Source organism: Apteryx mantelli, chromosome 21 (genome assembly GCF_036417845.1).
Source record: "Apteryx mantelli isolate bAptMan1 chromosome 21, bAptMan1.hap1, whole genome shotgun sequence".
In the NCBI taxonomy this organism is placed as follows: domain Eukaryota; kingdom Metazoa; phylum Chordata; class Aves; order Apterygiformes; family Apterygidae; genus Apteryx; species Apteryx mantelli.
The window spans coordinates 7,647,549-7,660,873 of NC_089998.1; the positions used below are offsets into that span (position 1 = coordinate 7,647,549).

The window sequence follows — 13,325 nt, forward strand, 5'->3', positions numbered from 1 at the left end:
TCTCCCAGAAAAGCTGGAAACTCTGCAGTCCCATTATGCTCTTGAAAGAACCAGGCTTAGGGTTTTCAGGACTAAAGGTTTAGTAGCTTTTCCCTTTTTTTAAAAAAGGCTATCCTTGAAGGCCATTCAAAACCATAGCTGGCTGTGAAAGTGTCTTCTGATTTGGTTTAACATCTCCATGAGCGCCAGACGAGGGGGTTACTGCTTGCTTATGTCTGCAGTTGTAACTCAAGGCTTTTACTCATCTGTAAATCTACTCGCGAAGTCTGGGTCTTTGTAATCTGAGAAGCTCTTTTCCCGTGGTGTCAGCTTCAGTCAGCTGAGACGCTTATCAGCCTTCTCTAGACTGCGGCGCTCAAGGCCGCTGGCAGCATCCTATCTAACACTCTTGCCCTCTCCTACCTCCGGCTGTCTGCCTTCTCGAGGTGGGGTGTTAAGTTTGCCTGTCACAAGCTGATACAGGCGTGTTTGGAGGGAGTGCTGCCCAGGTACCTTGAGCCTGGGGGTGGGAAGTCCGTTGGGTTGGACTTCACACAGCTCACTTTCATCCTAGGGAATGCCAAGGCCCTACACTCGGATGGTGCCCTGTAAACGCTGCCTTGCAGAGCAAAGACATGCTAGTGCTGCAGAGAGGAGGAGGACTCCTTGCTGTGTTCCCTATGGCTTGTTCTTTTTCCTTTTTTAAGGAAGAAGGATATTTTCAGTGCTTAATTACTAGGTTAGAATTGAGACTGGATTACCTTCCAGATGTGCAGTAAAAACAGTAGTGTTTTTTTTTTAACCTCGCCTCTGCTTTCACAAACACAGAGCAACAGTGCTTCCCTCCCTTGTGGGTCTGGGGGGCTGCATTAATGGGTTAAGTGTGAGGTATTTGACGAGTGCAGGGATGTACGGGACTAAGGGATAGCAGGAATATGGGCTCCAAGTGCTGCGTCGTAGCGCAGGAATCTTGGCACTCGAGCCTTCCTGCCACCAATGTGCTGAGCTTATTGGGAAATGAGGAAACATGACGTTTTTCTCCAAAGAAGTAAAACTCCAGCTTGGATGGGGTTAGCACCCCCTCCCTTTTTGGCAGGAGTGGAACCTGTCAGTGTTGTCATCCTAGCTTGGTCCAAAAGGTTTAAGAAGGAACATCTGCCCCAGCTGAACTATTTCTGGCAATTGGGTAGCTATCAAGAGAATCAGGTGGTTGCTTCTAGCTGAGTCTTATCTTCCTCTTTAGACTGCTCAATTAAAACTGAGTTTTTAACTCTCCATGTATTTCAGCTACTCATTGAATGCTTGGCAGGCTCCTTTTTAAAAAAAGTAAGTGATCTCCCTCTTCTGGTTAGTCTCCATTACTGCCCGATCTACATACTGTGTTTTAAGTAGAGCTCTCTTCCAAACTTGGTTTGGGAATATCTGGTGTGAAGCTGGGAGCATTGAGTCAGCACTGAAAAAACTTCCAAATGTCACCTTGTCCTGGATCTCTGATTGCTTGAGGTTTTTTTTTTTTTTCCTCCAAATACTAGTTTAATGATACTTCTTGCAAACCCCACTTCTGATCTCTTCAGAAAACCAGAAATGCACCACATTGGAGCAAAGCATTTATTGACTGAGTGTTAGCAGTTACCAGCACTCCCAAACTTCGGGGTTTTCCAAAGATGTGACTGCAGCCAAGGGCTCCATGCGTTGGTTGTTGCCCTTTTCGATTTCTTGCATTTGACACAGCTCCTTCCAAAAGCACAGTCAGTAATGGAATAAATCAAACAGCCTGTGCACAGCAGGAGGGAATTTTCTGAAGCGAGAGAACGGTTCTTTTTATTGTTATCTGATAAGTCTAAAAAAGGCTCCTAAACCAAGCTCAATCCCCTCCTGTTGAATGGTTCCCTATGTCCCTTACAGCCCCCGCTGGGAAGGTCAGCGGGTGTTTGACTCATACAGCTCTAGCAGCAGTTAATGCTGGGGCTGGAGAAGGTGCAGGCTCTCTGCACTGCTCCAGATCACAGAGCCGGGGCCCTGAGCTGCTGCTAGTGCTGTTTTCTAAGTCTGTGCTGTAAAGAAGAAATTGGGTTTCTGGAGCAAAGCTGTGCTATACCAGCTTGCTCAATAAGAGCAAGGGGCATTCAATGTTTTTGAGAAATAGGTAAAAATCCCGTACTACCCAGGCACTCCAGATCAACATGCTTTAAGTTCTGCTAATACCTCCGACTGAGAACGTGCTGTGTAAGTCTCTGCTCTACTGCTCTGCTCACTCATATTTCCTTCAGCCCGATGACAAAGATCGCATAAATCTGTTTTGTGTTTGTTTAACTGGTTTCATTTCAATTCTTAAGATGTGACGTCCCGCACCTCGGCAGGGCACAGAAACCCTCCCTGGCTAGCAGGCCTCGCACCAGCACTTTTAAGGACAAACAGTCCTCAATGATCCCAGTCATCTTGGCTTTCTGAAGGCTTTGTCCATCTTACCCAAACTTAAATGTGATCCAGGTGGCTCCGTGACCCTCTAGGTTTGCAGCTGCTTCCCGTTAACTCCTTGGGGCAGGCCCGGGCTCCCCAGGTGACCCTTGTTGGCCAAGGAGCCCCTGGCCTCCTCATGGCAGATCACAAACTGGTTTGGAAATGTGTGTGTTCCCCTAGCGTTGTGTGAAATGGTGGGAGATTTTCCAGAAGAAAAACCTGGATGCTGTGGGGTGTCGGAGGCTGTACCTGATCCGGTCTGACTGCTTGGAAGTGGGTTTTTGGGCACGGCCAGAAGCTCAGCGTTTCCTCAAGCAAGAGAGCAGCTGGCATGCGGGAAGAAAAGGTAAGGTTTTCTCACGCCCTGCTGGGAAGAGGAGCCCTGTCAAGCTGGTTTGGGCACAAGGTCACTGGTAGGATAAGAAGTCCTAGGCCGGGTGGCAGATCCTTCCCTGGGTCAGGGTTGGGTCTGGTTAATGTTTGGATGGAAAGCGCTGAAGGAAAAGCTCTGTTTCTATGGGAAGGGGGTGCGGAGTTAGCAGGTTGCACTCCTCTGCTTAATAAGTAGCAGGAGCGGTATTGCCTCCTTCCCCATCTCCCGCGAGATCAGGATTTTGCGGCTAAAGCTGAGGCCAAAAGCAGCCCTAAATTTCAGAAATTCCTGTTGCTGCGGCGCACGCGCGGGGCTTCGCCCGTAGCGGCGCGTAGCTCTGCCCGGGACAGAACGAGCGCTGCGGCTCGTGCAAATCTCCCCGAACCGCGTTTGTAACCTGCTATTCTGTGAACTCACTTGCATGCGGCTCCTCTGGGGGCCAAAAAAGCAAGTTCAAAGCAAGCAGAGCTTTTTGGGGGTTGAAATTTTCGCGGCCTCTGCTGACCCGGGGCAGGCAGTGAACTACCAGGTTTTGCACTGGAGTTGCTTAGGGGCCGGGATTTGCTTTGGGGGAGTCGCGTATCTGCAGGGCGGCGTTACCCTACGCTGCCGTAGCGTTGGCCAAGTGAGTTTCCCTCGTCTTCCAAGCCTGAAAAATTTCTCATGAAGAGCCCGCGGGTCGGTGACTGGAGCCGGTGCCTTTTGCCGCCATGGGATGGGGACCCTCAGCGAGCCGCTGGGGGAAACGTGCCCTTTCCCGCGGCGCATAAGCCATCTCCACGGTGGCAGCTCGAAGCTACTTCAGCAGGGAGTTTGCATGCTGTAGAGACACAGCCCCAAGCATGTCTTCCCCCTCTGCGCTCGGTACTGGTTGGCAACAGTCAGAATATTTAGTATTTTTTGGGAATATTTAGTAATTTTTTAAATGCAAAGGAGCCAGAGGCAGGGAGCTCTGCTCTCCCGTGCCGCTGGCTCTGGGAGCGAAGCACGGCGCCTGCGGGGTGGCAGCTCACGGAGGGGCACCAGCACTGAAATATTGGCGTTGGATGCCTGGAGAAACACTTGGGAGCTGATGGAAACCCCTGGGGTCTGAAGGACACACGTGCGTCTCCCACGGACGCCATTGCAGGGCTTTTGCTTTTTACTGATGTTTGCGGTGGTATAACAATTCAGAAACTGTCCTCTGGTGCGCTCAGACCGGTGTAACTTTTGCTAAATGGGTCAACGCTTCTTTCTCGTTGCAACTGCTTCCCCTAATTTCCTCAAGGAATAGGAAATAATGTTTGGCATGGGAGGCTTAATTAGTTCCCCGAAACGTGCCGGGAGCTTTCCCCTCCTTTCCCAGAAGGATTGTGCAATGGTCTTGCAAACGGGCTGGTTTCCTTCCTCGCGGGTGAGGGCAGGTTTGCGCCTCGTTCCCGGCAAGGCGTTGCTCCATGGGTTTTAGGGGTGCTCAGCTGCCCGCGTTGCACCTCCCGGCTGCCCCCCTTCCTGCCGCCCCTGATCCGCGGCAGCTGCCGAGGGGGTGCGACCGCTGGAGGGACGTTCGCTCCCGCGAAGGGAGACGGGTAACGCGGGGGAAAGGGCTCCCAGTTGCACCCGTACCGGGTTAACGTTGTTGGCACGTTTTTCGGCTGGGTGCATCGGCGGGACGGATCAGCGGAGGGGGCTGTGCTGGGGGGGGGATTTGAGGAGCCTCCTCCTGCCTGGAGAAGTGGCTGCTTCAGCTGCTTTTCTCAAAGGAGGCCGCACAAATAGGGCTGGGAGGGTCCCGCAGGCGCCCGTCGCCATCCCTGCGGGGCCCGGGGCGACTCCTGTGCCTGGGAGGGAAAATCCCGGGATAGAAATGGCTGGACGGGATTGCACTGGCGGAAGCAGCCCCGAGGGCTCGGGCAGCGCTGCGAGGCCGCAGCCGGGGGTCCGACCTGCTCCCCGGTGGCCGTCGGGGGAGCAAATTCGTGAATCGTGGTAGCGTGACGGAGCAACGGGCGAGTGCTGCCCCGCGGCGGTGGGGGAATTGCCTTGAAAGGGAGAAACCTGCTCGCCGCTTCTTGCTGGCCGGCGGCCAAACACCTTTTTTCCTTTTTTTTTTTTTTTTTCCTTTTTACGGGAACCAGCGCTGCAGAAATGGGGAATCCCCGTCTGGTGCAACGCTCGTCCGTGGCCCCCCCGCACGGTCGCGCAAGACGCTCCTGGGGCCTCTCGCCTTGCGCTGCCGCCGCATCCCCCCCGCGGGCAGGGCCGAGCGCGGAGGAAGCCCCCGGCCGCGGTGCCGGGCCGCGTCGGACACCGGCGCTCCTGCCGTTAGGGCACCAGCAAGCGCACGCCAGGCTTTCATCACACACGGCTTTATTTTGGAATGAGTGGAAAAACAGTGGATTTTGTCAGGAAAGGGCATTCTGTGTGTCTTGAGAAAGGAGAAAAAAAAGTAAAAAAACCCAATGTTGTCGACGGCGAGTCCTGAGAGCGCGCGAGGCGCTGCGCTTTGCTGGGCCGGCGGCTCCCGGCACCGGGGCGGCCTCGGCGGCAGGAGGAGGAGGAGGAGGAGGAGGCCGATGCACGGGGCTGGGGCTAGGCTGGCTGCGGCGTTGGCGCTGCCTCGCCGTCTTCGCCCGGCTGCTCTCCGGGCACCGGACACGCGGCCTTGGGGGAGAAGGGCCAGCGTCAGCGCCGCGCCAGGAGCCGGCTCCCCAGGGCGGCCGGGGGCGCTGGGTCTGCGGCCCTCGCATGGCCAGGGCGCCTTGTCCCGCTCCCTCGCCGGCTGCTCGGGGCTGCCCCGGACCCGCGGTGGAGGGGGTCAGAGGGGCGGTTGTACCTTTTCGGAAGAGAGGAAGATTTCGTCGTCCGCGAAGTCGTGGCACGCCAGCTGCGCTCTGAACTCCTCCAGGTGCTCCTTGCTCACGTTGGGCGAGCGCGCTGGTTTGAGACCGGCGTCGTGAATTGGAGACAGAAGGGGCAGGGGGGAAAAATAAAATAAAAGCACTTAAGTAGGCTCCTGGGCCGTCTCCAATGCCTTTAGGGCGAGGAAGGCTCCCACTTTCCCGCGTCCAGAGCCGCCCTGGGCCGCAGTGACAGGAGCCCCGTGGCCGGCAGCGTCGCTGCGCCCGCGGCCCCCGGTCCCGGCCCGTGTGGAGGAGGGAGGACGGAGGGCAGCAACGGGGGCCTGGACCGGCCCTGGGGCTTTCCGTCGCGTCAGCGTGGGCCTTTGGGACTGAGGAAAGCGTAGAAATGCCTGAAATGGGCGGCTGCCGGGGTCCTGTCCTTCCCCGGGCTCCCTCGCGGGCAGACCCAGCTCCCGGGAGCCTCCCGCGTCCTTCCCCACGCGGGGGCCGTCGGGTCTTGTGTTTGGGGCGCGCGGGGCCAGGCCGGGCCGAGCTGTGGGGCTGCGGAGGGGGCGCGGGGCGCGTTGTCGCGGGGCGGCGTCGCTCACCCGAGAAGCTCAGGCCCGGGAAGCCGGAGTTGATGTGCTTCAGGATCAGCAGGTCCTTGTCGCTCCGGATGAGCTCCGCCGTGGCGGTCACCTGGCCGTCGGCTGGAGAAGGCGCAGGGCCGTGAGGGCCGCGCCGCCCGGGGGGCAGGCGGGGGGCCGGCGCCGGGGCGCGGGGGCTCCCGGCCGGGGCTTACCGTGCACCAGCGTGTTGTTGTGCCGGAAGACGAGGATTTTGCTGCTGTTCCTCGTGACGCACGTCTCGTTCCTGGGGGGACAGAGGGGCCCGGGGGGGGGGGGTGAGCACACGCCGGGGCTGACCCGGCCGCTTGCGCCTGGCGATACCTATATTTCTGCTTGAGCCAGGCTCCCCCCGCGGCCGCCCTTGTTTCCAGCCCTGGCGCCCCCGGCCCTGGGTTTGCTGCCGCGGCCCTGGGGAGGGAGGGGACCAGGGAAAGCAGAGACCGCAGAGCCTTGGCCAAAGCCCGGGCCCGGTCTCCAGGCTGGGTCCACGGCCAGGAGGACCTGTGCGAGCGCGTCGAAGCGGGATGGGAGGCGCCGGCCCGATGCCCTTCCTTACACTCGCATGATCTCCGTGACATTAAGCTCGTCCGGGTGGCTGCCGGGATGGAAGAAGAAAGTGGCGTGTTTCACAACTTTGAGCTCCTCGAGGTGAGGCGGGTACTTGGACGAGCCGATGAGGTAGACCCACTTCCCCATGATCTGCAGAAACGAGCGGAGGGGGACACGGGGGCTGGGTGGCACCGGGAGCGGAGCCGTCGGGGTGAGCGGCCGCCAGGGCAGCGCCGGCTCCCTCAGCCCTTCCCCGAGCTAACGCGATGCTCCGGCCCCTGCGGAGACTCCCTGCCTGTCACCGCCATCCCGCTGCCCTCCTCTTCCTCGTGGGGCTTTCGCCCCTTAAATGTCCCCAAGGGAATAAATGCTGTTTGTGCGGCCGAGGGCTTTTTGCACAGAGCAGCATGTCCCCATCGCTTGGAGCGACAGGGCAAGGTCCTGCGGGGCCGGCGCTGGGTGGGCACCCCAGGGCAGGACCTCCCTCCCCCCCCCCCCCCGAAATCACCTGCTGCCCAACTCCCGCAGCAGCGGTGCCCGGCTCTTATTTATTATTTGTTTTTAGGAAAATAAAGGTGCAGCTAGCGAGCTAGAAGCAGAGCTGCCGCTTGCTTTCTGCCCAGGGTCCTTGCCCCGCGGCAGCGGGGGGGGGGGGGGGGGGGGGCCCTGCCTTACCCCTGCGAGGGTCTCGTTGTCCAGGACGGCCGGGACGAGCGGGGCGCAGGTGGGCGGCTCGGCTGCCAGGGCCAGCGCCAGCCCCAGAGCGAGGGCGAGAGTGGCCAGCATCGCGGCGGCGGCAGCAGTGGCCTTGGCGAGCGATGGGCGGAGGCGGCCGGGACCCGGCTGCTGGGGCCCCCGCGCGCGCGGGCCCTTATATACCGCGGCCGGCGGATGCGGCGGTGCCCTTGCTTAACCTCGCCGCTGTTTGCTCGGGGGTGAAGCAACAGCGAGGTTGAACTTGCCAACGGCAGGGTTTCTCGGGCGGGAAAGGCGCGAGCCCGTTTTGCCACCGGCGGCTTTTGTTCTCCTGAGCCGCAATTAATTTTGCGGGTGTTTGGCTAAGCAGCGCGCCAGCCGCAGGTGTGTTTGTGCAAAGGGCTGCGAGGGGACCCAGCGTGACCAGGACTTTTCTGTCCCGTCCTGTCCCTCCCTGTACGTGGCTCGGGGGGGGGGGGGGGTGTGGCGCTCTCGGGCTCAGCTCCTGGTCACCGCGCGGGTCAGCGTGTGCTTTCGGGGCTGAGTGTGGGGAGGAGCGTGCGGATGCTGCATCCACGGACTGCTTGAGAGTTTGGTGTATTAGGCCCCAACAGGACCCACCGTTTACCCTCCCCCCCACCCAAAAAAAAAAAAAAAAACCCAAACCAAGCTCTTCCTAGCCAGCAATGCCAAGCGAAGGCGTCTGTCCGCTGCCGTGCCCCCGGCACTAAGCCTTGAACTGCTGGTGCGGCCTTCGGGCCGTGGGTGCTGATAACGTAACTTAGGTCACGTATCGGCTAAAATGCCTGGCGGAGGCGGCGGCTTGCTTGGGACGCGCTGGCTGTGGGCGCGCGGCAAGGGGACGACCGGTGCACCGGGCTCGGACTTAAAAAAGTTGTAATAAGTGCAAATCTTTCTATTTATCGGGGGGTATCAAGGTTGGCAAACGCATAATCACATGCACTTGGTTTAGTAAGTTATTAAATGAAAATGTGTTTTTTTCCTGACTGCAAGCGATGCATTTGAGGCCTGGCCAGCTCCCACGCAAGGCCGCCAGCCCCAGCCTAGCTGGGGTTTAAGCCCGTCCAAGTGTAGCCAGAGCCGCGTCCCTCCCAGCGCCCGGGTGCAAGCGGAGTGCAATGTTCCTGGCTGCCCGCAGCTGCCGTTCCCCTCCGCGCGCCGCCTGGCCGCCCCTGCCCCGCGCTGCCGGGAACTTGTGCAACCCGGGGCCGAGCAAACAGGGCTCTGCCCCTTCCAGGACGCCCCGGCCGCCGCTGCCACCGAGCCCTGGGACGCAGCAGGGCGAAAGCCGAAGCGGCTCCCGGGGCAGCGGCGCTCGCAGCGCCCGTGAGCTGGCACCTTGCTGGCTTTGCCCATGTACCCCCTTAGCAAGAATAAGTCAGGTTTCAAAATCAGCTTGGAGCAACGTAGGCAGTTTTTAGCCATAAGACTGGAAAAACTCAGTGCCGTTTGCTTTCTCCCGCGCCGGGGGAGTTCCCGCGGCCGGGACCGGCGGCGGCAGGAAGGCGTCGGGGGGAGCGAGCCTCAGCGGGCAGCTCTGCGTCGCGGCCGGGCGAGTTAGTTTAGGTGACCGGCTGCAGGAGGAGGCTTTTGGGGCTCATCGGGCCTCTGCTGCCGCCGAGCATCACCGGGGGCCGGGCCGGCTTGGTGACGTTCGTGCCTGGGGGCAAGGGGTGTTTCTGCACTTCTCGCCCGCTTACGGTTTCTCACGAAGAAGCAAAGAAAAACCATGAAAGTCCCGTTTCATTGCCTCAGTTTTAAATATTTATTTAAACTCCAAAAAAAAAAAAAAAAGGGAAAAAAGATAGGAGAAGCTTTAACCAGCACACGTGGTAGCTCTAACCTCAAGGAACACACAAAACCAGTGACGAGGGAGGGAGGCCCAGCAGAGATCGCGGGCGTGTGCAGGCGCACGGCGAAGGGAAAAGCGGGAGCGATGGGCGACGGCGCGGAGGCGCGCGGTGCTCGGTGGCGGCGGCAGCGAGCCGGCCCCGCGCCGCGCCGAGGTATTTCTGAGCGGGGGCCGAGCGCCGCAGGCAGCACTGTGCGGAGGGTGAGGTATCTGAGAAAGCTCTTGTTAACCTTTTTAGATCGTTTTTGAAAAAACAAACCAGCAGGCAGTAGTAAAAAGAATACGCAAAGAGAGACTCACATATATATATATTTTTTTTTTCCTCAAAAAAATAAAATCCATAGTCCATATGAGACATGAAAACTCCAAACAGGCACTGAAGCGTTTCTGATACAGTACAGCTCCGATTACATCAATATTATTCCTTATATAGAATTAAAGATTACCATAATTATCCTCTTTAAAAAAAAAAATCCTCCAAATTTACATATAGAGACTAGATTTCTACAAAACTTAACAAAACAAAACCCCTCCAAGCCCGGCTGGGTTCTGAAACAAGGTACCGTCATTTCAGTCTTGACAGAGGGGGCCAGCAAAAGGGCGGCAGAGCTGGGGTTTTAAATACGAGATTAGACCAGGAAATCACTGCGCGCAAGAGCCGGCACGGACACGTGGCCAACGCAAATACAGCAAAACTAGTTACATGACAACCGACTCCAACCATCGCTCTCTCTGAGGCTTAATGCTTACAGCGTCTGCGGATGAGCTGTATCCCTCACTCCTCTCCCAAAGCAGTGAAGTGCTGTTTAAAAAAAATAGCAACATTTGCTTTTAAAATAGCTGGTAAGTTATTTTGGACGCACCGAGTTGTTGTGCATCACTGACGTCCACGGCCATTAAAAGATCCCTTTAAAGGTGACTGTCTCTCTGATTTAGCTGTGATCGTGACCTCCTCTCTTCCCCGAGAGATGGTCCTATGGGGTTTTTTTTGAGTCTGTGGCAAGACACTGTAGCACCTTCACAACCTTAAATAGTTTAAAGTCACATATATAAAATAACACACTTTTTTAAGAGCACCAGAGATTTCACAGTGAGAGGTAGAAACAAATCAGACGAGCCCATCCTCTCGCTCTCTCTATTTTAGCACCAATCTCTTCCCCTCTCCTCCTTCCATTACCCCCTTTCAGCTTCGGGACTCTCCCCTACCCCAACACCACGCACGAGAAGGGACATTTATTAAAATCACCCATGGAAGGAGGAACTTAGGTTTTTTTGTTCTTTTGTTTTTTCTTTTTGCTTTAAATAATATAATATATATTTTTTTGTTTCTAATATTGCACATCAAAATGCTTCCGGCACACAGAGCAGCCAGATTCAACTTGCAGCTCCGCCTGGGAGAGCCTGATGCAGCATGTGGCCGTCCAGAAGACAACAAGCTCTGAGAAGGAAGCTCTATCATTTAATTACTTTTCAATGGAAAGAACATTTGGTAACTCAGGAACCAGGTAAGACAAAATGGAGGAAAAAAACCCACAAAACAAAACCCAACAACGCACGCTGCAAGTTTCTTGAGGTTTCTCTCAATATTTTCTTCTTTGGTCATGGAAAAAGCTTTGTGTGTGGAACTGCTTGCAACATCTAGTCCCCTGATCCCTTTTCACTGTTCGCGTCCCGACTGACACCCGCTTCCCCACGGCCTTGTTATTCCTCCTTTCAAGAATCTGCTGAGTTCAGTAGATCATGGGTTCTTTGAGACCTTGAGCCAATGGCTAGAGCAACAGCTGACCCAAATGGTACAGCCCAGCTGTCCTCGCCGCGGAGAGGTGGGAGACCCTGTGTAAAGACGTAGGCCAAAAACGGGGGGCAAAGCCTCGGAGCCCAGTTTTGATGGCTTTGTTCAAAGGAAGCACACGGGGCCGACCTCGAGGTGATACTGCTTTCCTGGCTCGGATGGGGGAAGGTTGTAGATGTTGACGATTGGCAGCTGGTGAGGGTCCTGGGTCCGAAACGAAAAGAGAGTCCGATGCCAGCGTCCGTCTTTGATCTATGCAGGGAAGGAGCAAGATAGGAAAAAATTGATTAACTGGGAAAGGATCTTGTTGGAGAGGAAGACATTTCACTAAGGTATGTGCTTGAAAAGCCCTGTGTGAGGCAGGGGGCTGCCCTGTGGGTAGAGCAGGTCTGGTGCGAGGCTCAGAAAGCATTTTTGGGAGCTCTTTAACCACTTCAAGTTGACGGAAACTGAGCTTGAAACAGCATCACAAAATGTGAACCACCTAATGCAGTGAACCCAAACTGCAAACACGCTGCTCTCAACTCAGCGTGGCATCAAGCAAGAGCTGAGACCACTGCCTTTTAATGCCAATCCCCCCTTCTGTATTTCACGGGTGGTACACATGACACTTAAATTTGGAAGAGTTTTCTATTTGAAAGCAATCTTCTTAACAGGAGTCGCTATAGCACGCTGCACTATAAAAATAAAGTTGGGAACAGGTAAACTAACCTCTTCTCCCCCTTTTTTTGACAGTGGTCATGGAGCAAGAGGCATAGGCATATCTTGAGCCTTGTTTTGTGCACTAAGTTGGTTCAGCTTGACATTTCTAGGCATTAGCTTGCACTGTAATGGTGCTTCTCCATCTCTCCACTCTTTCAGGACAACGTACCTTGCAATCATCAGCTGCCACTTCTGGCTTGAGCTGCCCTCCTGCCTCAAACATCTGTCCATTCCAGGCCTTAAAGCGCACGGCTTTTTCTGAAGGTTTTTCAGATGAGCCTTCCCGCCACACGGAGGTATTCAGGCAGTGGATGGTTATGTGCTGGACCACCTCTGAGCTCAGAAGGCGAAGGAAGTTCATCTGGACTCTACCGATGTCAAAATCCAGCTGTGAAGGCGACAGAGACGTTAGCTCATACTCCCTGCAGAGGTGCGGGAGGGAGATATCGGTACAGTTAGCACAAGCAGTGGCAACAAAAACATTCCCTGTTCTCTGCTCAAGTCTGGAGGTGGCTGCACAAGGATGTCTGAGAACAAAACTGGTTCTGGTTTGAGTACAGGCACAAGGGCCAGATACAATGTCAATCTGGAAAATTTTCATGGGGACACAGCAGGTCCTTCACTTTTCAGAACAAAGTAGGAGGTTCTAAGTAGGAGGAAATTAATACAGAGTTCAAATTCAAAACTTGTTTCTGCAAAGAAGCAAGGCTACAGGCTCTAGCGGGGACAGCAGGTGAAACCAAATATTGCTACTGGTGTTTTTTGGTACAGGTACTTCTGCAAGAGAAATCCAAAGGCTATTCCAGAGAAATCCTGTAGCATTAATTTCAGCAGAAAGTTGTATATTTAAGCTGACCGTGCTTTTTCAGTTGCTTGTAGAAGACAAAATGCAAGAGTGACCTGAACATAAATCAATTCAACAATGCATTTGGGAGCAACATGTTTGCAAAATTACTGGCCTCTATTAAGGTTATGGGTTAATTAAACATTGCTGGAAATGTACTGCTTTGTCTTGGCAAGAGTCAATATTTTTTAACATAAGAGCAGTCCTGAATGTAACAAGTACAACTACAGTAACTCTGCCTTAAGCATAAATCAGCACGCTCTGTTATAGAGGGTACAGAGTTATAGGGGTCACTGTCCAGTATCCTGGGATAACATACCTGTTTTAATAATAAATCTTATATAATAGTGATAGTGGTATGGCAAATGCAATGCTGGTGTAGATCTGCATGTACCTTGGAGACAGTGATGGGGCTGAGACATGTCTGTCCACCGTTGGTGAAGTTACAGATGACCTGTATGGTGTCTGAAGAACAGCCAAGATTTGGGTCAATCCAGTAGGTACCTGAGAAAATGGAGGATTTGGAGATTAGCAAGAACTCTTAGCCTTTCCTGTGCATAAGACCCACCTAATGCATCGCTGTCCCAGGGCGGGAGACCAGTCTGA

General features: G+C 55.1%; 2 protein-coding genes across 2 annotated transcripts in view; both read right to left on the reverse strand.

The window, feature by feature from the left end:
- Window positions 1-5,166: 5,166 nt before the first annotated feature.
- ORM2 (orosomucoid 2) lies at window positions 5,167-7,598 on the reverse strand. The gene is made up of 6 exons (XM_067309093.1): window positions 7,488-7,598; window positions 6,820-6,962; window positions 6,437-6,507; window positions 6,243-6,344; window positions 5,628-5,728; window positions 5,167-5,455 (listed from the first exon to the last, which is right to left on the reverse strand). Exons 1-6 carry the CDS (start codon window positions 7,596-7,598, stop codon window positions 5,384-5,386), a joined length of 600 nt encoding a protein of 199 aa, XP_067165194.1. The 3' UTR covers window positions 5,167-5,383.
- Window positions 7,599-9,677: 2,079 nt separating this feature from the next.
- COL27A1 (collagen type XXVII alpha 1 chain) overlaps window positions 9,678-13,325 on the reverse strand; it is a 154,331-nt gene continuing 150,683 nt past the window's right edge. The window contains exons 58-60 of the mRNA XM_067309369.1: window positions 13,114-13,223; window positions 12,045-12,263; window positions 9,678-11,425 (exon numbers count right to left, since the gene is read on the reverse strand). Of these exons, the coding sequence (XP_067165470.1) occupies window positions 11,279-11,425; window positions 12,045-12,263; window positions 13,114-13,223 (476 nt within the window). The 3' untranslated portion in view covers window positions 9,678-11,278. The remainder of the gene's footprint in view (window positions 11,426-12,044; window positions 12,264-13,113; window positions 13,224-13,325) is intronic.

What these genes read in the sequence shown, in the direction of transcription:
- ORM2 (XM_067309093.1), bottom strand. Translation starts at nt 7,598, where the DNA reads ATGCTGGCCACTCTCGCCCTCGCTCTGGGGCTGGCGCTGGCCCTGGCA. An exon ending in GTCACGGAGATCATGCGAGT is followed by an intron (nt 6,508 to 6,819) that starts GTAAGGAAGGGC and finishes CTGTCCCCCCAG; the next exon opens with GAACGAGACGTGCGTCACGA. An exon ending in CAACAACACGCTGGTGCACG is followed by an intron (nt 6,345 to 6,436) that starts GTAAGCCCCGGC and finishes CGCCTTCTCCAG; the next exon opens with CCGACGGCCAGGTGACCGCC.